This window comes from Erpetoichthys calabaricus, chromosome 17 (assembly GCF_900747795.2).
Source record: "Erpetoichthys calabaricus chromosome 17, fErpCal1.3, whole genome shotgun sequence".
Lineage (NCBI taxonomy): Eukaryota > Metazoa > Chordata > Cladistia > Polypteriformes > Polypteridae > Erpetoichthys > Erpetoichthys calabaricus.
Window position 1 is genome coordinate 82037568 of NC_041410.2, and position 24204 is coordinate 82061771.

The following is a 24204-nucleotide window of genomic DNA, read 5'->3' on the forward strand; positions in this document are numbered from 1 at the left end:
TTGCATTTTCCCCACATGTCTGCATGGGTTTCCTCTGGGTGCTCCAGTTTTATAGCACAGTCCAAAGACATGCAGGTAAGTGGATTGGCGACACTAAATTGGCCTTAGTGTTTGTTTGGGATTGTGTGTGTGTGTGTGTGTGTGTGTGTGTGTGTGTGTGTGTGTGTGTGTGTGTGTGTGTGTGTGTGTGTGTGTGTGTGTGTGTAATAGCCCTGTGATGGACTGGTGCCCTGTCCAGGGTTTGTTCCTGCCTTGCACCCTGTTTTAGCTGAGATAGGCTCCAGCACCCCTGTGACTCTGCTCAGGACTAAGTGGGTTAGACAATCACTGACTCTTCATAATCTTTTAAGGAAGGCAAGTAAATGGTTCAGAATTTTAACACAATCGGTCTGATGAATTAGTACAGTACATGCTACATTTTATAAAAGTGGTTATTTTTTTAATTGGCTTCAAACTAGAGTTGCTAAGATCCATTGCTTGATGCCTAATGTGCCTAATGTCTGTCATTTTAAAGTAATCCTTATTCATCAGCTTCTTTTCTGCATTTGAAACATGTGAGATAGTCAGGGATGCTTCATTATTAATTAGATGATGTGGTAATGCAAGTACAGCTTAAAAGCTTTGGGGATTACATTAAGGGGTCCGCTAGCTACTTCTCTGAGCTTTAGATTGTGCTATCAGATTTCCTACTTAGTATTCTCTGTTTAGTGGGGAAACCTTATATTTTAAAATAGCAAATCATACTTATCAGCCACTGTAAACAGTTCTTCATTTTGGCATCTATTGGTTTTGTATTTGTCCCAGTTTCAAATTTTATCCTTCAATTTTATCAAAGTATATTTTATTTTGGAACCTTTATCACCTTTATCTAAAAGAGTGTTTGTTCCTAGCCAAAACATCCATCTGTTTTTTAAAACACACTTTCTGGGAAGCCTGAGCATATCCTGGCAGCATTGAGCTCAAGTCAGGGAAAAACCTTAGATAAGGTGCCTTTTCATGACAGGGCACATGCAAGCACAAACTTATTAATGCAGAAACAAATTATAGTCACCAGTTAACCTAAAATACATTTTTTGTGGGATGTGAGACAAAGCTTTGTGGATATAGAAAATATTTTTGTAATATTTACCAACAATTTCCCCCAGGAGTTAAATACAGATCTCTGAAATTGAGTGGAATAGTTTCATTTTAATAGGATTTTGTTGTTCAGTAAAAGAAAGAAAGTAAATGGTGATCTATTTTGAAATAATTAAAGAAATACGAAGTGTCAGTTTTTTTTTTCTTTCAATTTTCTCTGTGATCATTATGCTTTTTTTCTTTTTGTTCATAAGAATGTGTTTTTCTGTTACAGGATAAAAATTCAGTGATTATTTTTTTCTCTTTTTTTTAAACTCATAATTGTTGTAAATCTAAAGGTATAAAGACATCGTCAGACATAAATAAATTTTTACTTCTTCGTCAGATTTTATTTTCGCAACTGGCATGGAGGGAGCGAGAAAGAAGCATCGGTGTACAGATATGCACCTAAACAATATGATTCTAGTGGAAATAAACTAAAGTTGGATCAGGGAAGTTCACTTTTGGATCAGCCATCCTTGGAGTATTTATTTGCACAGGTAAGAGCTGTTTGTATTAAATGAATTGTAGTATATTGACAGCAAACCGTGTTTTAAGTTAATTCACAGTTATCAGTATTTCAGTAAAGAGGAACCTTCAGTTTAATTATTTTATTTACATAAATAATAAATTCTTTGTTATTGTGAATCACAATGTTAATTCTTTTAGGTTAATTTGAGTAAAGATAATTCTAGTTCTCAAATACCAGAAAGAGAGAATTGAATGGATTTAAAGCTGTTTTTACATTTCTGTAGTACGTTTATTACCCAAAGCACATTTCAATTTGTACATTTAGCACAGTTTATTTTTTGTGTATAACTGTTTGTTTAGTACTTTGTTCCCAAGTTCGTAAGCTTTTTTTGGGTGCTGCACTTGCTTTGAAGACAGGTTTGGTTGTTTGCAAGAGCATAATTCTACGAGCTGCCACCAAGTAAGTTCGTAGTGAGTGAAGCATCCACATGGAGAGCTTTTAAAACAGTAGCAACCCTGTGAAGAGTTGGACATCCTTTTAAAATTTCTCCTTGGGCCACAGTGAGGGTAGTAAAAGAAGTAAAATGTAATCCTAAAATAATATCCAGAGAACTACAAACATCTTTATCTGCCTCTGCAGTAGTGGTGCATAGATCAGAAATAAGAATCCTTAATAAAAATACAATATATTGAAGAATTGTTCAGGAAGAAGCTACTTCTGTAGTTTTTTTGTGCTCTGGGTAATATGACATCTTTGAAGATTTGATGAATTCTAATAAATTTTAAAGTACTTTATAAATTGGGTTGTGGATTTTGAAAGCTTCTTTCTTGGTTTTATTGTGTAGTGCAACCATAGTGAAGGCACGCTTGGTAAGTGGAGTGGGGCTGGGTGAGGCATCCATCAGGATTGAAGCAAGGGATCCTGAGGGCATATTTGAATGGAGAAGACAGATGTCTTTGTTTTTAAGCAAAGAGTGTCCCGCTGGTTGAGGGTACACCACAGGACTCCTGAGCAGCCTAAGTAAGGGTAGGAGTGGGTGTACATGCTCTTTATTATCCCCTAGAACACTGAGAAGTGGGGATAATGTAGTGAGCTGGGGAATTAGTTTAATTTGATTTAGTTTTCTTTTGGGAGAAGTTTTTGGTTTCCTTGAGTAACCTAGGGAAAAGGAGAGGACTTTTTGACTCTGAAAGTCCTTGGTGTCCCTTCCATCAGCCTGGACAAGGAAGAATGGAACAGGACAAGAGTTTCTGTCTTTTTTTAAATTTTTTATTATTATTTCTTTTCATTTAATCTCACACACATGAATGTGAATGGATGGATTTATTAGAAAAGGCTCAATGTTTTAAATACTTTTTTTCAACTTTAGGGAAGGAGTGACTTTACTGATGATGCAGTATCAATCAAAGACTTTCAGAATGAGCAAGAAGTAAACAAGTTTAAAAATGAGAGTTTGGGAATGGCAGTTTTGCACTTATCTCACATTGCTGTGCAGTCTGGACGCTCTTTAGAAGAAGTGGCAAAAGAAACAAGGTGATTAGCTGTCATACCTCATACCTGCCAAACTCTTGCCATAACTGCATATTGTATAAGTGACTAAATAATAACACCTTATAGTCCAATTATTTAATAATGTTTATTTTTAAGTGATGCTTATAGTCTAATTTGTAATGTAAAAATGAGACATTTTAATTACAATACAGTCTAACACTTGCTTTTCCTGTTTTATCTCATCCAGCTTTATGCGCTGCATCCCCAAATCCTTCTGCAAACAGATTCAACAAAACAACTACTTAACAAAACTGCGTATTAGAACTGTCTTCAAAAATTTTGTTAAAGGTTTCAATATGCACACTGTCAGCCTTGGAAAATTAAGTGCTCAGGACATTATGTATAAATACCTGTCCACTTTGGAAACTTTAGTTCCCAACTTTGGTTTAGAGCTTTTCAAGGTTTTGGATTTAGATTTTCAGTCTGAAGGTGAGAGGGCTAATTTTTATAATCAGAATGGAGGTTTTGGGCAGTCAGAGTCAGAGTACATTGCTGTGCAAAGTAAAGCTGCTACCTTTGAAGTACTTGTATCTGGGACAGAAGGAATAAAGTGGCGACGGTTAAAGCATGAGGTGAGTGGTTTTTGTTTGTGTATGCCTCCATCTAGTTGCAGGTTAAACATATTTATTTAATATGTTGTTGCACTCTCTAGCATTATTATAAAAGTCAAAACAGAATGTTTTTTCACACGTTCATGCATGCATACAAACCCACAAACCACACAAAAGAAAAATTATAAAATTGACAGAAACAAACTCTAGATGTTATATTGGCCCATCATAGGAAATACTTGTGCACACACTTGTTCTTCTTGATATTGGATTAGGTGAGAACCACCAATTAATCTAAAATTAAATTCTCACACCATAGCATACTGGAGTTCTACAGAGTTCCCATACAGTTTATGATAAGGCTAAAAATATAACACTTGTTCTTATATGTGTGATCTAGCAATGCAGCCCACTGTGGTATTTTAGCATTTTTAGATAAGATTGACAATATCTAAATTTATTTTCATTATTATTTGTTTATTTTTTAACTCCATTTTTAAAGAGAGTTGAAATAATTCTTTCAGTACAACTACCAGTGGAAAGAAACCTGTCTGTATTACTGCTCAATATAGGCTACCATTGTCTAGAAATATGATACAGTTTAGTAAATGTATATAATTAAATTCAGGTCCCTTACATTTTACATCTGACTCACAGTCTTACATAGTGTCACTGTAATTTTTGCAGCTGCTTTTTGCATCATTGATGTGACTTATTTATTTGTTTAGATGGTAAGCTGAGCATTGACACTATGGTGAATTCACTATATATGTCAGTCAGTCATTGTCCAACCCACTTTATCCTAACACAGGGTCATGGGGGTCTGCTGGAGCCAATCACAGCCAGCACAAAGCGCAAGGCAGAAACAAACCCCTGGCAGGGCACACACACACACACACACACACACACACACACACACTAGGGACTGTGGGAGGAAACCGGAGCACCCGGAGAAAACCCATGGAGACACGGGGAGAACATGCAAACTCCACGCAGGGAGGACCCGGGAAGCAAACCCAAGTCTCCTTACTGCGAGGCAGCAGCGCTACCACTTAACCACAGTGCCGCCCCACTATATATGTCGTTATCCTAAATTACAACTTTAAACATCTGTATTAAAGAAGAAACTATGTAATTATATGTTTTGTTTGGGGCTAGCAAGAAATACCCAGTTGAACAAGGGGATGATTTTACTTTTACATGATTATCTTCTCATGAGAACAGTTCAGTTGGGACATTTAGAATTAATGGGTTGCTTTTTCACTCTTTATAGCATTTTGATACACTGCAAAGCTAATTTGAGGAATTTCTTAGTAAATCCAGTCCCTGTTTGTAGTTTTAGAAAGCAGATTCAGTGAATTAAGAAAATGTAGTTTATGTATAGGTAATCATAACTCAATATTGACTTTGAAAATTTTATTTATCTTGTTAATCTGGATTTAAACATTTTCTCAACTTAATTAAATTCACTTCATACTTTTGTATCTTTTTAATTTGGTTACTTTACTATGGTTACTTTAAAGGGAATAACTGAGAATGTCAGTTCTGTTAATTAATATTTCTTATTTAGCCTGTAGAAAATGGCAGTGGAAGCAGGATCTATTTTGGAAGGAATAAAAGAAGCAAACACAAAAGCAAGCTTCCTCAACAGCCACACACTATTGACCAAAAATGGTCCTTTTTCTGTGACTTTCCTGAAATTACACATATTGTGATAAATCACTCTAGTGTGAGTGTAAGCCGTGCAGACAATAAGTCAATGGTAAGTTTCTGTTGCTGTATTTGAGTATATATTTATTTTTGATGTATTTTATGTTATTCATTGCAGCTGAGACTTTATAATCTTGAAAATGAACCTCAAACTAAAGCAACTTGCTTACTGTCCTTCATAGCTATTGTCTTTTGTTCAGTCTGACCAAATCTTACTTGTTGAGTTGAATGTTACTTTAGGTTTTTCTTTTTTCCCCCCTTTCATTTATTGTGTACAGCCCTGTAGTGGCAAGCTAATATAGTAAAAACCTTTCAGTATTGTTTTAGGTCTATGAAAAACTATAGGGTTCAGATCAGGATCAAACATTAATGTGCATGCTTGTAACTTGCAGATTAAACAAAAAATTTTTGATGAAATGTGTAATTTTAAGTTTGCTCACTGAGATAATTGATTTATATCCATTCATTATGGTCATGTCTAAAATGCTCTTGCCCTAAGTTCTTATTCGGTTAACTACAATGTCTTAAAGAAGCGGTTTCAGTGGTTTTTGAGAGAGGGCTTATTTTTAGGACATGTTTGGGAGCAGATTCTACGGCTAAAGCCTTTTTCTAAGCAGTGTTTGTCCAAAATATTCTGTGAAGATACAAATGCACACATTTGTCATTTTAAAAGCTGTAAGTGTTGGTGGAGGCAGCATATAATAGTTTTTCCATCATTAAAAAGGCATTCAAAGCTGTGATTTTTAAACCTATTGCAATGACAGATATTTTCAGTTGCTCCTGGTGAAGAAGAAATGCAGCTGTTGTCTTCAATGCTATAATATTTGTTTTTATCATTTTACTACTCAATAGTAGTGAAGTTAGGCAACTTAGATGTCATTCATCATGAAACATTGTCAGAGAATACATTTAGCTTGTAACACCCCAAAACACACCCTGGGGAAACCAGGGTGTTGCACAGTTCACAAGGTTTTCCTCCAGATGACTTCATTGTGGTTAGTTTTCAACTAAGAAGACAAACACTAAGCCCAAAGGTTTAAGCCACCCACCCCTTGATAAATCATATTATATTTAGTATATCAGATAAAAATTGAAAGTGACTTTATTTTACAACACATAAATATAATAAATGACACTAAACAACACAAAAAACTGTATAATACTTAATGTTAATTTCTGAACAAATCACTTAAAAAGTGTTTACTGCAGTAACATGGATTAATTATAATATGTACACTCCTAGAAGGTTTGTGATGAGTTAGTGATGAGTTGATTTATCTCCCAAGAAGCATCAAGTGCTAGGAAGCTACAAAACATGATCGATGATTTGGGGGGCGGCATGAAACAGCGAGTGCCATGAAATCCCCTCACTCGATTGACTATCAAAGAAGGGAAGGATGTTCATGATATGGGACAGATGCTGCACAGGAGGGATCAGGTGGGGAGTTAAATGATAATACCTGCATGGTAGTTTAAATGTGCTGTGCGGCACCCCTGTTGTTTTTTTAAAAAAAAAAAAAAATGCCACAAGTGGAAAATTGAAAATGGTCCAGGGGCATATCTGTGTAGCTCTGCGATTCAGCTGGGGTGTAACTGGGTGTATGTGTAACATCACTAATGTATAATGCAAAGTGACAACCTCTTCAATTAAGAGGAGCTGTACAGGACTGCAGCTAGATGCTTTTGGGAAAATGCCACACCATGGATTTCATTTATAAAAACTTTGTTTAGATTCGAGAAAGAAAGTATGCATTTGCAAAAGGAAAAAAAAAAACATCTAATTTAAAAAACCTGGGGTATGCTCATTTCTATGCAGTTTATAAATCACAAACATCTTATAAATATGTTTACGTGAATGTGCCAAAAAAACTCATAATGACATCGCAGATGACTTGTGTGATAATGGAATGTCACTGCTTACAGTTAATAAAAGTAGCTTCCTTCTCACTAGGCATCCTTATTGCAGTTTAAGTTCTGTCAACTGCTCTAATTACATTAGGAAAACCCAACACTGCTACAAATCACATTTTTATTTTTGCAAAAATATGCTTTTTGCATGTATACCCACACCTTATTAAAGCTGATGTAGCGCTCATCAATTAGTTCGCACAGTAGACATGATGGAATGAAGGTTGATTAAAGATTTTCCTGACTTGTTGGCCTGAGAAGTGAAAACAGGTAGCCAATATTAACTGACGAAAAAACTATAAAAGCTATAAAGTTCTCCAGTGCAAATACTCGAGATCTACAATTGAGTCTGTACATCATATTCATCTCATTTGATGTTTAGTGTGTTTGTCACATTAATGCAATTCTAATAATGGCTCGGTGTTATGAATTATTATTGTAATTTAGCTGGTTGCACTTCTGTATTTGATCATGTGTATCCTCTTATCTTGTAAGATTAGGAATGCTCATCCCATATATGTGTAATATGTTGGCTGACTTTAAGCAAACAGGAGGAACAACTTTTCAGTTATTAATAATTTATTAGTCCTAGCTGTTCTGACAGTTCTACAGGTTCCAAATCTACCGGACTCCTTGTATGTGCACTTCCATTTTTATCAGTGGTTGTTGTTTCTCATCAGTGCTCAAACATCTCCTGTGCTACTTTCCAGATCACTGATTAAATAGTATTTCATGGCATAAAGGTGCAAGTTTAAATGCTTCACCACACCCCACATTTTATCAGAAACTATATTTTCATTTGTGTGTTTTTTAAAACAAAAATATAATATATACAGGTATGTATGTATATATACACATACAGTGCTACCTTGAGATACAAGTGCCCCAACGTGCAAGTTTTTTGAGATACAAGCCGTCACTAGGTCGATTTTTTGTCTTGAGTTACAAGCCAAAATTTGAAATACGAGCCATCAAAGAGCTTGTCCCCGCACATTCCGAGGAACTGACGACAAAGGATTTGACGGAACTACAGACACAGCAACATACGGAGGTTCTGCAGGAGATCGGTATCTCAGAGGAGGTTATCTCTTAAAGTGAGATAAAGGAAGTGTTTGGAATGTGGGAAAAACTTTCAAACTTTAAAGAGAAAAGCCAAGCAAAATGACACCTTTTATTGGCTAACTAAAAAGATTACAATATGCAAGCTTTCGAGGCAACTCAGGCCCCTTCTTCAGGCAAGATGTAATCATTGAACTTTAAAGAAAAGAAACACCCTGAAAAAATTACAACTGATCATACAGCGGCGCAATTTAATGACACTTGCCTAACACTTGACTTAATTAAAAAGAAACTGATCGTGCAGCCACGCTATTTAATGACACTTGCCTCACGCATGACTTTATTGAAAAGAAACTGAACGTGCAGCTGCGCTATTTAATGACACTTGCCTAACTCATTTCAGAAACATTCTAAAGGGGAGGACTAAACAAAGCTCCTTGGATAGGTTTCTATTGAAACGCCTTGAGAATGAAAGTGAGGAAAGCATGGCAAAAAAGAAAAAAACTAGTGAAGAAGAAAATTAAGTTAAGCAAAAGTGAAGTGAAAGAAAAAAACATTACAATACGCTAATTGGCTTCACCAACATCTGTTTATTTCTTTAGATTCTCTTTTATGTATTAGGTTTTATTTTGTTTGTATACAATATTTGTTCATTATACATTTTTCTTATGTTGAAAACATTTAACAAAAAATTGGGATGGTTTTTTGGGGGCTGGCACAAATTAATCTCATTTCAATTAATTTCAATGGGGAAAATTGATTGGAGATACGAGCATTTTGACTTACGAGCTTGGTCACGGAACAAATTAAACTCGTATCTCAAGGTATCACTGTATATATAAAATCATTCTGTGTGTTTTTCAAAGGGCAGCACCGTTTTGTGGTTTCAGATGTGGTACATTGATGAATAATGTAGCACAAACCTGTGAAGCATGTGATGTCAGCACTATTGCACTTTAAAAAGGATGTAGCACACACAGGCACACATTCATACTTAACTAACAAAAAGGAAAGACCCTGCAAAAGACTAGCACTCAAGTAAATGATAAAGCAAACAACTATTTATCAAAGGCATCTTGTTTTGATCTAGATTTGTCTAAGTCTCCAGTTTTAATTCTGCTTTTAAATACATTTATGGGAGATTAACCATTCGCATGTTTTGACCATTGTCTAAAAACAAGAAAATTATTTTTTAAGCTCCAAAAAGAAACACTCTTTCTTTCTGTGCTCATTGCGCAATTTTTAAGAGTTACTGTAAATATGAAACAATTCCTGAATTTTTTAGAGACACCAGTTAGAGGGCCCTAATCAACAACCACAGTGTTTAAACTTAAAGGGACAGGCTCCCAGTTTTCTAATAGGTCCAATCAGAATTCCACATTACTAAACATAAAACATGCATACATTAACAAAAATCCCCTTACGCATCACTGATGCATATTTCGTTCCTCTCTTTAACCCTTCGTCTTATTGTCTAAAGCAGAGCTTAAGGGTGCCACATCTAGTCTATTTGATTAGAGATGTTATTATGGTTGTTGAAACAATCTGTCATTGTAGCTTAGCAAAATACTACAATGTTACTTTTTAAAGGTGTTTTCCTTGGCTATATCAGGTCTCACACTGAGTACGTAACTATCTGCTCCTTACTGCCAGTCATGCCGTTCCACAATTAAAGGCACAGGCTTCCATTTTCTTAATAGCCAGAATACACATTCACAATGATAAGTGACTAAACAATAACCCATAACAAATTAACAAAATCTTTTTACATGTGGTACTGACATTTAGTTGAAACGCACAAATAACAAGTGACTTAAATGTGATCTCACCATTAACAGTGTGGATATTATTTAGGTTTTTTTTTTAATTCATGCATAGTTTGACTCTTAGAGCTACATTTTCAGGTTAAAGCCATATGAACCTGGCTCAGTTCTTTGCATGACATCATTTCAGCGGTCCTGATAAAACAAAGTTTTTTGTCTAGAAGACATGTGGTGAAACCTGTCAAAAATGGAAGGGAATGGGGTTAAAATAATCAGTCCCATACAGACCTCTCATTTGTTGATCTCATAGCTTAGCTTTTAAAAGAATCACAGAACCAGAACTGTATACTAAGCAATGGCTACAATTTTAGAAAAAAAAATCAGTACAGTACACACTTTAAAATTTATCATAATTCATGTCATTTCATATTTTGTAAAGGTAAAGTGACTATAATTTTGTGTGGTCTGCGTTTATGCTGAAAGTGAAATTTGGACAAGCTTTTCTCCCCACCAGTATCATGCAGGATTCTTGTTTTTGGAGATTGACATAATGCAGGTTTATCAGCTTTTTTTCTCAGATAGCTTCATACTTTACATTAAGCGATCCTATAAATTGCTGTTTTGCAGGAGCTAGGTCTAAAAAATTATGAAGAAGCACTCTCATTTGTATCTCTGGTTGATGGATATTTTCGGCTTACAGCAGACTTTCACCATTATCTGTGCCACGAGGTTGCTCCTCCTCGGATAGTGCTAAGCAATGAAAATGGAATTCACGGACCTATTCAGTGAGTTGTGCTGTCTGATACTAGTGATTATTTAAGTTGTGAATTTTTCTTTCTTTATATTGCTTTATTTCTATAGCCAAATTAGTTAATTGATTTATTTCAGGAGATAGCATTCTATCGATTTGTGACATGTCATTATCTGTCCCATGAAGCCTCCAAACGCCATGTACCCGGTAGACCTCTTGGCTGTTTCTCTTTTTATATCCTGAAGATGTCTGCTTCTCATGTTATGTACAATATGAGGGTTTTCTCATGTAAATGGACTTAAGTAAGACCTCACCAATTTTTATTTCCAGCATGTCTTGAGTTTGGTTTGGGTATGGGTATAAACTCTTTGAGACACACTGTATAGATTGAAAATATATACACTGTTGTGGTGATCCTGACAACATTTCACTCTGTCATCATGGGCTCACTTCTCATGTTCTTATAAGAATTAAATGTACAGTTTTGGTCTACTGAGAAAAAAGTTGAAGAGATCTTATTTATTTTATTTGCCTTTTTCCACTTTCACCTACACTATATTGCAAGATAACTTTTACAGATTCGAAGTGTGTGTTTTTTAAAATTACATGTTTGCTGTCACAGAGAGGAGTTTGCCATTCAGAAACTGAAAAGAGAAGAAAAAGAGCCTGGTTTGTTTATTATTCGTTGGAGTGCCCGTGATTTTCATAGGATAATCCTGACTGTTTTAAACAAATATCCTGAGGTGAGGTGTTAACTGCTGGTTTCTTTATTATGCAGATAATAAATAACAGGCTTTATTTATAAATAAGTTTATAGAATTTTAATTTTAGGACACATTTTGGTAATTGTTAAACATTAAAGATACGTAAAATTATTTAGCAGGTAATAACTGAAATCATTTGATTTACAAAATGTTTGCCACCACATTTTTTTAAACTGATAAGTTTCTTTTACTTTATTAAAGTGCAAATAATATAACTTTACATTATTTTACAGAACAATGGCCAGCACCACAAACAGTTTCGAATACAGCAAAAGGGAAGCAAGTTTGTACTTGAGGGCTGGGAGCGAGAATTCAGCAGTGTAAAGGAGTTGACAGAAAACCTTAAGACCTGCGTCCTTAAATCAGGAAGTGAATGTTTTTTTGTTAAGAAGTGCTGCTTGCCAAAATCTGGAGGTAGGACCACATAACATAAATATACATTATGGAAATCTATTAATTTTTTAATCAATTAGTTGTTCTACTATGTTTAGGTTTACCATATGTATTAACAGTATCAGAATCTTAAAACATTTTTGAGTTAGGATTGTAAAAGTAGTTTAATTTTTTTGTGTACTTTGCTAGTTTATTTGCTTGTTCAGGGTCTTAAAAGGATGCAGGATTTCAATTTATGTCTTACTGTACATGACAAGTAAGTTTCATCTATGGATGTTGAGATTAGATCTTTTTGTAGCTTCACAAACATTGGGGTAAGTAAAACCATTTTTAAAGGAAGGATAAATATTAGCAGTTGATTGTGACAGTACCCTTCCTTCAGAATAGTAAGGCTAATAAATTTCTAATAAAAATATCATTGTTGTTTGTAATTTATTAAACACTTAAAATCTGCTGTTTCTTGTTCTGTTGTTGGGTCCCTGCTTGTTTGTGTATTAAAATTTAATTTTAAAATAAATTATTGGCTTTCCACCAAATACTACAACCTGGGATTTTTTCTGCAGCAAATTGTAATATATCTGAGTAAACAATTGGTAATTGCTTTAGAAATGTTGAAAGCTGTGGTAAGATTACAGCTCGACATATGGCTGTGGAATGCTTAATAGAATAAAAAGCTTTTACCGAGAGTTGTGCAGAATGGTGAAAACATGAATAATTAGTTTTTTGTATGTTATTCATTAGTGAAGCCACACTACCATCAATGTATGGCATTTATAATAAGAAATGACAAACCACATCATACTTCACCATTTTGTCATCTGGCATGCAATAGTGCAGCATTCAATACTATTCCTGTAGGCACACTAGTAATTTTTGCCCCAGGCCATTAAACTTGTTCACATTATGTATGCGGTTGAACTTTTGCTTCAGTAATACTGACCATTCTGTAGCGAAGTAGTTTGTACTGCATAGTTGTAGACTAGGAACAGATTCTTGGATGAAGAAGAATAATTTTTATTAATACTTATTGTATGTTTTAGGTAAAATTACCCCAGATTGGGTGCCAGACCATCACAGACTTCACAAATGCTGACGTCCATCCACTCACTCACACTGGAGCCAATTTAGAGTCGCCAATTAGTGTATATGTGTGTTTTTATATATAATATTGTATACACACAGGTGGAATCCCATTATAATGTAACTCACAGGAACATAAAAATATTTTGTTATAATGGACATTTCATTATATTGAATATGGGGAAAATATTATATATAGTATTATGACTGGGGCTGCCAGTGATTCGCCATATCTAAGGGTGGTGGCGCAAGGACAGCTCTGTAGTGGTAAATAGTAGACCAAGGGCAAAGTAATTTGTTGTCCTCTGCAGAATCAGGGTTGCTGCATACGGTGCTTGTTGCACAATATTTAACATTTAACACTGGGTTTTGATCTGCTCTTCCTCACACTCTCCTGATCGTTCCTCTCCAGTCCCTGTCTGCCACAGTGGTGATTCTGAGTTGCTGATGATCTTCTAATCTGAAGATTACATTGGACCTTAATTTATTCTTTGTTACTTAGTATTGCCTAATCTTATTTTAATATTTTTCTTTTTTCTTTCTTTGTCTTGTAAAGCACTTTGAGCTACATCATTTGTATGAAAATGTGCTATATAAATAAATGTTGTTGTTGATAGGAGCTAAAGCAGGATGATTGCCTGTGCCATGGCTCCTAACAGCTCCTATTCTAAATGAAGTCTCGAGACTGGGCCCTGCCTTCTCTATACAGTAATAAAGTACCTGTATTTTCCTTGAAAACCTGGACTCATCTTCCTGTCTCTCATGTAATTCTGTGACCCAGGCTTGACGATACTTCCATAAAAAAACTGTGCTTCTTAAACTGCAAAAAATATTTTATTTGAAAATGAGACGTTAGCTGTAACATTTTTAATTAGAAATGCAGGTGTGAACACAGAATGAAAACAAGACATTAGATTATACATTTTTTTATATAGAATACAGGTATGAATACAGAATGAAAACGAGATGAAGATGAAGGTAGAATTCCAAAGTGTTTTCGTCACGTCATTTATCTTCATTCCGAAATCAACTTTTTCCAGGATTGTTAATTTTTTCTTTCAGTGGAAACTGACTCTTTCTCACTTTATTTTATTCATCTAAAAAAAAAACTGAAAAGCACTGTGAAATCTGAAACAGTACGGGATCTGAACACAACACCACTACCCATGCGGACACTCAGTGGAGCCCCAACTCAGAATTCAGCTATAACTGTATGATGTCATGCCTACACTCTCGACAAGACTGCCTGAGAATGTTAATTTCGCAACAGACTGTCTCTGTCTTTGAGACAACCTGTTGCTGGGTGCCCGAGATTCAGTGCAGAAAGTGTAGGAGCCGCATTAAGTATTTTTTGCATCTCATTAGTACCTTCGGTGGCCATTTTTGGTTTAAAAAACATTTGTTATACTGAGATTTACATTTCATCAAAGTGAGATTTGTTTAACATAATGTTCTATTAATGTTTTTCCGAACCCACAAAAGTATTTGTTATAAAAATTGTTACTTCAGCATTTGTTATAACGTGATTTAACCTGTGTGTGTGTATGTGTGTATATATATATATATATATATATATATATATATATATATATATAATGTGTATATGTAATAAATACTGCGGTGGGTTGGCACCCTGCCCAGGATTGGTTCCTGCCTTGTGCCCTGTGTTGGCTGGGATTGGCTCCAGCAGACCCCCGTGACCCTGTAGTTAGGATTCAGCGGGTTGGAAAATGGATGGATGGATGGATGTAATAAATATACAGTAATTCCTCGCTATATCGCGCTTCGACTTTCGCGGCTTCACTCTATCGTGGATTTTATATGTAAGCATATTAAAAAATATATTGAGGATTTTTTGCTGGTTCGCGGATTTCTGCGGACAATGGGTCTTTTAATTTCTGGTACACGCTTCCTCAGTTGGTTTGTCCAGTTGATTTCATACAAGGGACGCTATTGGCAGATGGCTGAGAAGCTACCCAACCACAGCGTGTATTATGTATTAAATAAAACTCCTCAAATATATTGTGAGCACGGGGGCTGTTCGCACCCCTAGAGGACACGGCCGCTCCTCAAAAAACGCTGAAAGATTACCTTCACAGTCCTCCCTTCTTTGCTGGGCTTACATCGGCTGCTTTGCAAGCGATATGCTTCCCACATGGTGCTTCGCATACTTAAAAGATCAAACAGCACGTATTGATTTTTGATTGTTTGCTTTCCTCTCTCTCTCTCTCTGTCTCTCGCTCTGACGGAGGGGGTGTGAGCAGAGGGGCTGTTCGCACACTGGCCTAGAGGATACGGAGGCTCCTCTCCCTTCCTCGCAGCTACTTTGTCCGGCGGTGCTTCGCATACTTAAAAGCCAAACAGCCCTATTGATTTTTGACTGTTTGCTTTTCTCTCTCTCTCTCTCTCTCTCTGACGCGCACTCCTTTGAAGAGGAAGATATGTTTGCATTCTTTTAATTGTGAGATGGAACTGTCATCTCTGTCTTGTCATGGAGCACAGTTTAAATTTTTGAAAAAGAGACAAATGTTTGTTTGCAGTGTTCGAATAACGTTCCTGTCTCTCTACAACCTCCTGTGTTTCTGTGCAAATCTGTGACCCAAGCATGACAATACAAAAATAACCATATAAACATATGGTTTCTACTTCGCGGATTTTCACCTTTCGCGGGGGGGTCTGGAACGCAACTCCCGCGATGGAGGAGGGATTACTGTGATATATATATATATATATATATATATATATATATATATACAGATACAGTATTCCCTCGCTACTTCGCGGTTCACTTTTCGCGGATTCACGACTTCGTGGGTTTTTAAATACAAGTGATTGCCCGCCTATCGCGGAAGTTATGTTCCAGACCCATCAGCAACAGGAGAAAATCCGCGATATAGAAAGACCATATAAATAAACATTTTTATAGTTTAAGCCTTAAAATACCCATCCCACATGCTTCAAACACATGTAAACTTATAAAACACACTTTGTTAACACATATGATATGTGGATGTCGGGCTAAGGATATGAGTAACATCTCACTATTATAAAACATTTTAACTTCACGCAAGACAAGACAGTGAGACAGGAAAATAGGTGATGTACACCTAAAAGCCTGATTGTACAGGCTTTTAAATTATTGACACGCAGAGCGACAAGCAGCACAAAGTCCACTTCTCCTTAGCGTTCATTCAGCTCCCCACCCCCTTGACAATGCGAAGTGGCAGGAGCGTGCACCTCCGTGGGGGGGGGGGGGGTTAGGGTTTGAGCGAACGTGAGTTCAGCAGTCACACACCCCCATTCCTCCTCCTCCTTCCGAACGTGCAGAGCGACAAGCAGGCATTTTGGCAGAAGCAGCACAAAGTCCATTTCTGCTCTGCTGAGAGTTCAGCTGCCCCCCTTCACAAAGCGAGTGCAGACACATCGACGTCTGATCGCTGCGTGCAGTGTGCAGTGTTGGTCTGCGGTGTTTAAGAATGTAGAAAGTGTTTAAGAGCATAGGAAGTGTTTAAAAGAGTGTGGAAAAGGTTAACAAGAGAGTGAGAAAGGTTTATAAGAGTGTGGGAAGGGTTTATAAAGCCTTAAAATATGTATAAATAATAAAATAAATATAGGTCGCTACTTCGCGGATTTTCACCTATCGCGGGGGGCTCTGGAACGTAACCCCCGCGATAGATGAGGGATTATTGTATATATATATATATATATATATATATATATATATATATAGAGAGAGAAATTAAGAGAGTGAGAGATCGTGAATGTATATGGAAATTATGAGCAAAAGAAAAGTTACAGGAAAATTTTCAATACATAATTTTTTTTTAATGTGTTTAATAGCCTCATATATTCTAATTGATCCTATTACATAAAATAGATCCAGGCATTTTGGCATATTTTTGAAAATGTCAAAAGGAAAAAATATAAAATCATTATAAGAGCAGTAGCATGACTGACCCTTAATAAAGTCACTATAGAAGAAATATTAGATGTTATAGTGTAGGAGTACTATATGCAAATAATTTTTTTTCATTGCTTGCTGATGTGATTTTTTTTCTGTGTTTTTATTTTAGAAATTTCTAATTTAATTGTGGCAAGACAATCTCCAGACAGCAGTGTACGACCAATACCAAATGAACTGAATTTAAGCCAGCTGAGTTTTCACCGTATTCACAAAGAGGAGGTTTTGCAGGTTAGTACCACATCCTCTGTTAGACAGCCTCACAGTTCTTTATTTGGTTATCTGTGTCACAGTTATACTTTTGCTGTTGCCTACGTAATATGGCAGTGTATCACCTTTACATGTTTAAGTGAGGCCCATTCTTACAAATATCTGTTGGGCCTGAACTTTGTGCATATACTTTGGGAACTGTCCAGAAACACTTAAGTAAAATAATTGTGTTCATCCCAATAATGCATGAATGTCACAGAGATGGGCAAAGCTTTAACATGCTCAGAGTCTCTGCTATCTTTCACAAAGTGAAGTCCATCACTGTGTATAAATATAGAGATTTACACAATATGTCTATTGGAAACTTTATAACAATGGATATGTCATAGTAAACCATTAGGATGCAGTTTTTTGCCAAAATTGTGTAAAACTGAGAGAGTAGGTGTTTATATACAGTATAGACAAAGATTACTACCATAATGATGTAAAGAAAAGAAGGTTAAATACTTAACATTTCAGCTGTGTAGCCTACATATCCAAAACACCACCGTGTCTTTCTTTTTTTTCTCAAGTAATAAGTAATTTGTTTTATTTGAGGTCTGCTTCAGATATTTTACAGTAAAACATTTGAAGTTTTGCTGATTCAGTAAAAAGTTGTGATAGTAGTTCTTGTTCTTGTTTACTCTTTTGGCGGAATTATTTGAATCATACCTTGTTACCAATTTATTATTTTGTATTCCTCTCCCTCAAGGTTGTACATTTAGGTCGCGGTACAAGGACCAATATATATGAAGGTATAATGCGTGTAAAAAATACAGCAAGAGGGGATGATGATTACAGTGAGTGGAACAACAACAATACTGAAGAAATCAGAGTAGTGCTGAAGATCCTAGACCAAACTCAAAAGGGCATAGCTCTGGCAAGTTTTACTAACTTAAAATTTCAAAATTATCAATAAATGTCTGATTGGTTTTATTTTCTAAACCGTAACACAAGTTTATATGTTTGACCTTTTCCTTAGACTGTTGTCTAAATTAAGTTTTAATCAGTTTTATAAATATTTTTAACATGATAATCACTTTCTTTGAAAAATCTTTTAAGATCTTGCTGTATCTGGCTTTCCACCTAGGCATTTTTTGAAACTGCAAGTTTGATGAGTCAGGTGTCTCACATTCATTTGGTGTTTGTTCATGGAGTCTGTGTCAAGGGATCTGAAAGTAAGTCAAAACTTTTTTTTTTTTCCCCAACATAAAGTTCAGAACTGTTAATATGTTTGTCATTTTTTTAATCATCAAACCTGCTTATTTCCACTTAAGTGTCACTAGGGCTAAGCCTTATCCTGGCAGCTTTGGGTGTAATGCAGCAACCAACCAACATGGCACACTCATGCAAACCTTGGTTATACAATATTTCCCCATTAACTGTTTAGTGTTGCCAGTCAGACTGATTTGAATGTCTTTGGACTGTGGGAGGAAAACTGAAATACTTTAGAAGAAGAGACCTACTGGAACTTTTCAAATTTAAAATAGTTAATCTAAAGACTTTGAAATGCGTCTTCAGTTATTCATTGGGAAAGTAACACATTTTTTTTTGTGTATTTTTTTTAAATAATTGACTAGTCAACAAAAATGTGTTTGTTTTTCTTCATCTCCCTAAAATTTCATAGTAGTAGCAGTTTTCTTAGTAGGAGTTACACACTATAGTACTTAACGAGTGAACGCTTGTGCTAATGGCTGCCGCTGCTGTGTTTACCTGGTTGCTGGCAATCTGCTTTCTCTGGCTGGAATCCATGGTACGGATTGACGAGCTGCTTTTTCGAGTGTGTTTGCCTGGATTATACTGTTTTTAATGTTTTATCCAGGGACATTGATTTGCAAGTATATGGCAGCAGAGGTTCTTCGACTTCGAAGTCGCCCGTCTGAACCACCTTCGGCATTGTGCCATCACCGGGATATTCTCAGTTTTTCCCGTCGGAAATACATTCATCGCGGTTTTCAACAGAACTTCAACTGTTATGACCATCGGCCAAAACGGTCTTTTTGGTCTATTTTTCCCTGAACTTCACGTAGATCTGGACGGACTGCCAACCTTAGTGTGCTAGCTATCCTAATGAGGTCGTCTATACTGTAGCAACACATGGGAAAATCAGACTTGCCATTGGGCTATTCAGTATCAGTTCACTCACCAGTAAGGGGCCTATGCTCTACGATATGTAAGCGGACCGTAATTTTGATTTTTTTTTTTTTTCCTTTACTGAGACCTGGCAGCAACCCAGTGATTTTTTCGCAGCTTAATCAAGCTGTTACTCCTGGGTTTGTTTATATTTGCTAACCCTGTGCCTCTGGTTGTGGTGGACTTCTCGTGATAATCTACAGCGCAGAGTTGAAAGTATCATCTAAAACTGTGCCACAATATGCCTCATTTTAATCCATTGTCTTGCCAAGTAATGGACCTACTCCCACTATACTTGCCACTATTTATTGACTGCCCAAGTTGAATAAGGACTTTTTAAATGAACTGTCTGAGTTCGTAAATTCTCTTTGTTCTAGGTCACCTAATTCTATTTTGTTTGGTGATTTTAATATACATATGGACACAGAGGGATTTTACTTCTTGCCTCAATAGTATTGGTCTGCAGCAATTTATAGACTTTACTATTCACTCTAAAGGTCATGTTCTTGATCTTATTTGTTGGTCTGGTTTTACTCCTTATAATTGTATAGCTACTAACCTGTTAATATCCGATCACAAATTGGTGTGTTTTAATGTTGACCTAATATTATCTAAATCAAATGTTTTTCATTCTATCTCATTTTGCAATATTAAGAATATTGATTTAATTGCCTACTCCAATGGAGTCGACAGTCTGCTCAGTTGTGGCAATTTATTTACCACAGATGAACTGGTTTCCTACTATAACAATGGACTATGCAGCCTTTTAGACAATCTTGCTCCTCTGAAAACCCAGACTGTCTCTTTCATCCACTCTGCCCACAGGTTCACCACGGAACATCGCCATCTTAAAGCTAAGGGGCAGTGTTTGGAACTCCTTTATAAAAAGATGGGATTTGATGCCCATAAGCATATGTATGATGAACACATGTGTGTCTATAAGGATGCTTTGTCTGCAGCAAAAACTACATACTATGCAACACTAATTGGGTCAGCTGAAGGGAATACTAGGGCTTTATTCTCAACTGTAAACAAAATCCTCTGATCACCTGACAGTCTTCCATCTCAGTTTTATTGTACTGACCAATGTAACTCTTTTATGACATTTTTTAATATGAAAATTGGAAATATCCACCAGCAGCTGACTAGTCTTGGAAATTCTGTACATGAAGTATGTTATGATCCCCGTTCTTCTTTTCTTACCAGTTTTAAACTTCCAAATGTGGAGGAAATACTTGGTATTATTAGAAAATCCAAGCCCTCTAACCTGTCAGATGGATCCAATTACTACTTATTTGGTTAAATTCTGCTTGTCTTCTCTTTCCTCTCTAATAACTAACATCATACATTCTTCCCTTATCTCTGGACTTGTTCCTTTTTCTTTTAAAACAGCTGTAATAACTCTTAATTCTCAAGAAAACTTGAAAAAACTGTTGCTGAGCAGGTTCACTCTTAGCTTACTTACAATCATTTGTTTGAATGATTTCAGTGTGACTTTCGTCCATTTCACAGTACAGAGACAGCCCTGGTTAAAATCACCAATGACCTGCTGATGGCAGCTGACTCTGGGCTGTTCACCATACTTGTGCTCCTTGATCTGAGTTCTGCCTTCGATACAATCTCTCACGATATTCTTCTTGAGAGATTAAAATCGATTGGTATTATTGGCACTCCACATGCCTGGTTTAAATTATATCTCTCTGATCGTACACAGTTTGTACAGTTAAAAAAATTTCACATCACAAGCTTGCCCAGTAGTTAGTGGTGTTCTCCAGGCCCCTGTCTTGGGTCCTCTTCTATTTATTATTTACCTTTTGCCTCTTGGTCATATCTTTAGGAAATTTAACCTTCATTTTCAATGACACCCAGCTCTATCTGTCTACTAAGCCTGATTCCACTCTTCCACCTTCTTCCCTCTCTGACTGTCTGCGGGAAGTTAAATCATGGCGGTCTGCTAATTTTCTTAAATTAAATATTGATAAAACGGAGGTTCTTCTGGTAGGAGCTAAATCTTTTTTAAATAAATGTAATATTTCATTGACTGTTGATAATTCTCTAATCTCTTCTTCCTCCCAGGTTTAGAGCTTAGGTGTTATTCTCAATAGTACCTTAAAACTCGAGGCACATATTAATAATGTCACTCGGTCTGCATCTACGTTATATCAACCTTTTACGTCCATCTCTTTCAGCTACCAGCACTACTATTCTTGTTCATGCTCTGGTTACATCTCGTATGGATTATTGTATTTCTACCCTTTCTGGTCTTCCTCACAAACTCCTTTACAAACTCCAATTGGTTCAGAATGCCACAGCTCGTATTATTACCAGAACCCCTTCCATAGAGCACATTACTCCTGTCCTTCAACAGCCTCACTAGCTCCCTATTAAATACCACATTGATTTTAAGATTCTGCTTATTACTTACAAGACCCTTCATAATCTGGCACCTCCTTATCTTTCTGATCTTGTTCACATCTCCATTCCTTCTCGTATCCTTAGCTCTTCTTCCTCTATCAATCTTATTGTACCTCCTGCTCACTTGACTACCATGGGGTTTAGAGCTTTCAGTCGAGAGGCCCCTCGCCTCTGGAACTCTCTCCTATAAGACATTTGTAATATTGACACTCGTGTTTTAAGATGAGATTTAAAGGAAGCAAATCTTTTTAAGATGGTTTATTCTCTCTGATAATTTTAGCTAATAAATTTAATTTTAATTTTATTATTGTATTTATTCTGGTTTTATTGTACTGAAATTTTAATAATTTTATGCTGCGACTGTTATTAATGTGCTCTGTAAGGTGTCCTTGTGGACCTTGAAAGGCGCCTAAAATAAATTACTGTATACAGCATTTACACCAGTAATAATAATAATATTAATAATGTAACCTACATCAAATATAGATGGCAACGTCCCAAAATTTATCTTTACAGGACTCCTAAATGTAGTAAAACCATGCCAAAGTTCAGATAGAAACCTTGAATATTTAAACTGCTTTTTTTTTTTTTTTTTTAGCTCGGTGAGTGGCGTTAGGAATATGCAGACATTTCAGTGTAGTAAACTTGCTGAATATACTTACAGACATACACATAGTCAGTCATAATGTAATTTTGGTGGATTTTGGACAGCATACACATAACAGTACTACTACGATTAGTGGTCCATTTTACAATTGCCTGCCACCTTAACCAGCATGAGAACGTGTAAATTCTCTCCCAACCTTATCTTATTCTCAGTATTATCCTACTTTTTTCATGTGCTCTTTGCACGCTTGTAGTGGTAAAATTACTTCAGTGACTGCTTCTTATACAATTGCAACTGTCTAACAGAGATGTTTTATGCAACAAGTAGCAATTTATACCAGTAATGTGCATGTGTAAAATGAACCTCAGGGAGACTTTAAATCAGAAAAGATCAAAATACCTTTGTATGATAGCTATAAACAATCTGCAATAGAGAGGTATGAACTATTAAATGATTTGGATACATTAGTATTCAAAACTTATCACGTCAAATACTTGACATTGTTAAGTGGCACCACAGAGCACAGCAACAGAGTTTAGACCAGAACTGCTCCTTCAAGATGATGTAGTTTCTACGTTTTGGTTTACTTGTAAGAAGTAATGATGCATGAGAAATGGGAATTACTTTATAAGTTGGCACACCACCAAAACTGCATACTTAGAGTACCAAACTTTTCCAAACATATCTCTTGTATACATTATAAGCATACCAACATTCCTTGTAATACTCATCATAATAATCATTCTGTTTATCCTTATGGGGGTTGCTGTAGCAATATGCTGAGCTGGATTTTACAGGCAACTTTCTTCACCAGCTTGTCCCGGCACCTCTAGTAATTTCCAGGTGCTCCAGGCCAACTGTAAAATGCAAGACCTGCAGCATGTACTAGATCTGCACCTTGACGTTTTCCTAGTAGACTATACCTTCTACACTTTGTGTGGGAGGTGTCAAGATTTCATTTTAGCTACATGCATACAAGCCTATCTGTTGAAGCAATAATACTCTCATATTGTTAAGATCTCCAATCCTGTTCATCATGAACAATCCATGAGTAGCACAGGATTTCAGTAACAGCTCAACACTAGGGTTAAAATGAAGCAGCAGGCCAATCCTCCCAGTCACAGTTGTTTACTTCATTTCCCTTGTGAGTACTGAATTCTCCCAGTAGTGCTACACAGTCAATAGATTTACCCTTTCAAGCACTGTAACCATTGTCTCAAAAAAAAGCTTAATACTCTAAATAGTATACACACAAACAACAGTTAATGTTTCTCTTCACATGTCAAAGTTGCATTGATGTGATCTCATCTTTCACTTGAACAAACTTAAAGTTATGGCACCCAGCCTTGGGCATGTGAGCATCACCACTCCCACCCCGGGGTGTCTGACATGTGGTAATGTCGGAGTAAGAGAGAGGTTATTCTCCATCAATAATTCTGGTTATGGAGCCAATGCAGTGTGTGATGGTGAATTTAACTCTTACCTAGCTGAAATTTTTCACAGCTTTCTACTTAAAGGCCCCTGGCACTGTAGTCAACTCCTTTTTCCTATACCTGAGTGACTATAAAAAAGTTAGTTTAGTCACTCCTTCAGCCTGGTTTACATTGTCTTTGTTTCCCTTTTTGAAATTTGTCTTTTATATTTGAGGTCTTTGGTAATTTAATGTTTGGATATTCTAGGTTTTGACGTTTAGGTATTTGGTTTTACCATTTTGGACTGGC

The 24204-nt window shown here is 36.2% G+C and overlaps 1 protein-coding gene and 1 long non-coding RNA gene across 2 annotated transcripts in view; one reads left to right on the forward strand and one right to left on the reverse strand.

The window, feature by feature from the left end:
• Nucleotides 1-24204, forward strand: part of tyk2 (tyrosine kinase 2) — a 79411-nt gene that overhangs the window by 33957 nt on the left and 21250 nt on the right. Inside the window, exons 4-13 of the mRNA XM_028823027.2 lie at nt 1463-1616; nt 2958-3121; nt 3327-3711; nt 5261-5452; nt 10758-10915; nt 11504-11624; nt 11879-12059; nt 17192-17310; nt 18041-18208; nt 18419-18506. Coding sequence (XP_028678860.1) covers nt 1463-1616; nt 2958-3121; nt 3327-3711; nt 5261-5452; nt 10758-10915; nt 11504-11624; nt 11879-12059; nt 17192-17310; nt 18041-18208; nt 18419-18506 — 1730 coding nt within the window. The remainder of the gene's footprint in view (nt 1-1462; nt 1617-2957; nt 3122-3326; nt 3712-5260; nt 5453-10757; nt 10916-11503; nt 11625-11878; nt 12060-17191; nt 17311-18040; nt 18209-18418; nt 18507-24204) is intronic.
• Nucleotides 6377-6729, reverse strand: LOC127526192 (uncharacterized). The gene is made up of 2 exons (XR_007933823.1): nt 6535-6729; nt 6377-6500 (listed from the first exon to the last, which is right to left on the reverse strand). It is a non-coding gene; the product is annotated as an uncharacterized LOC127526192 (long non-coding RNA).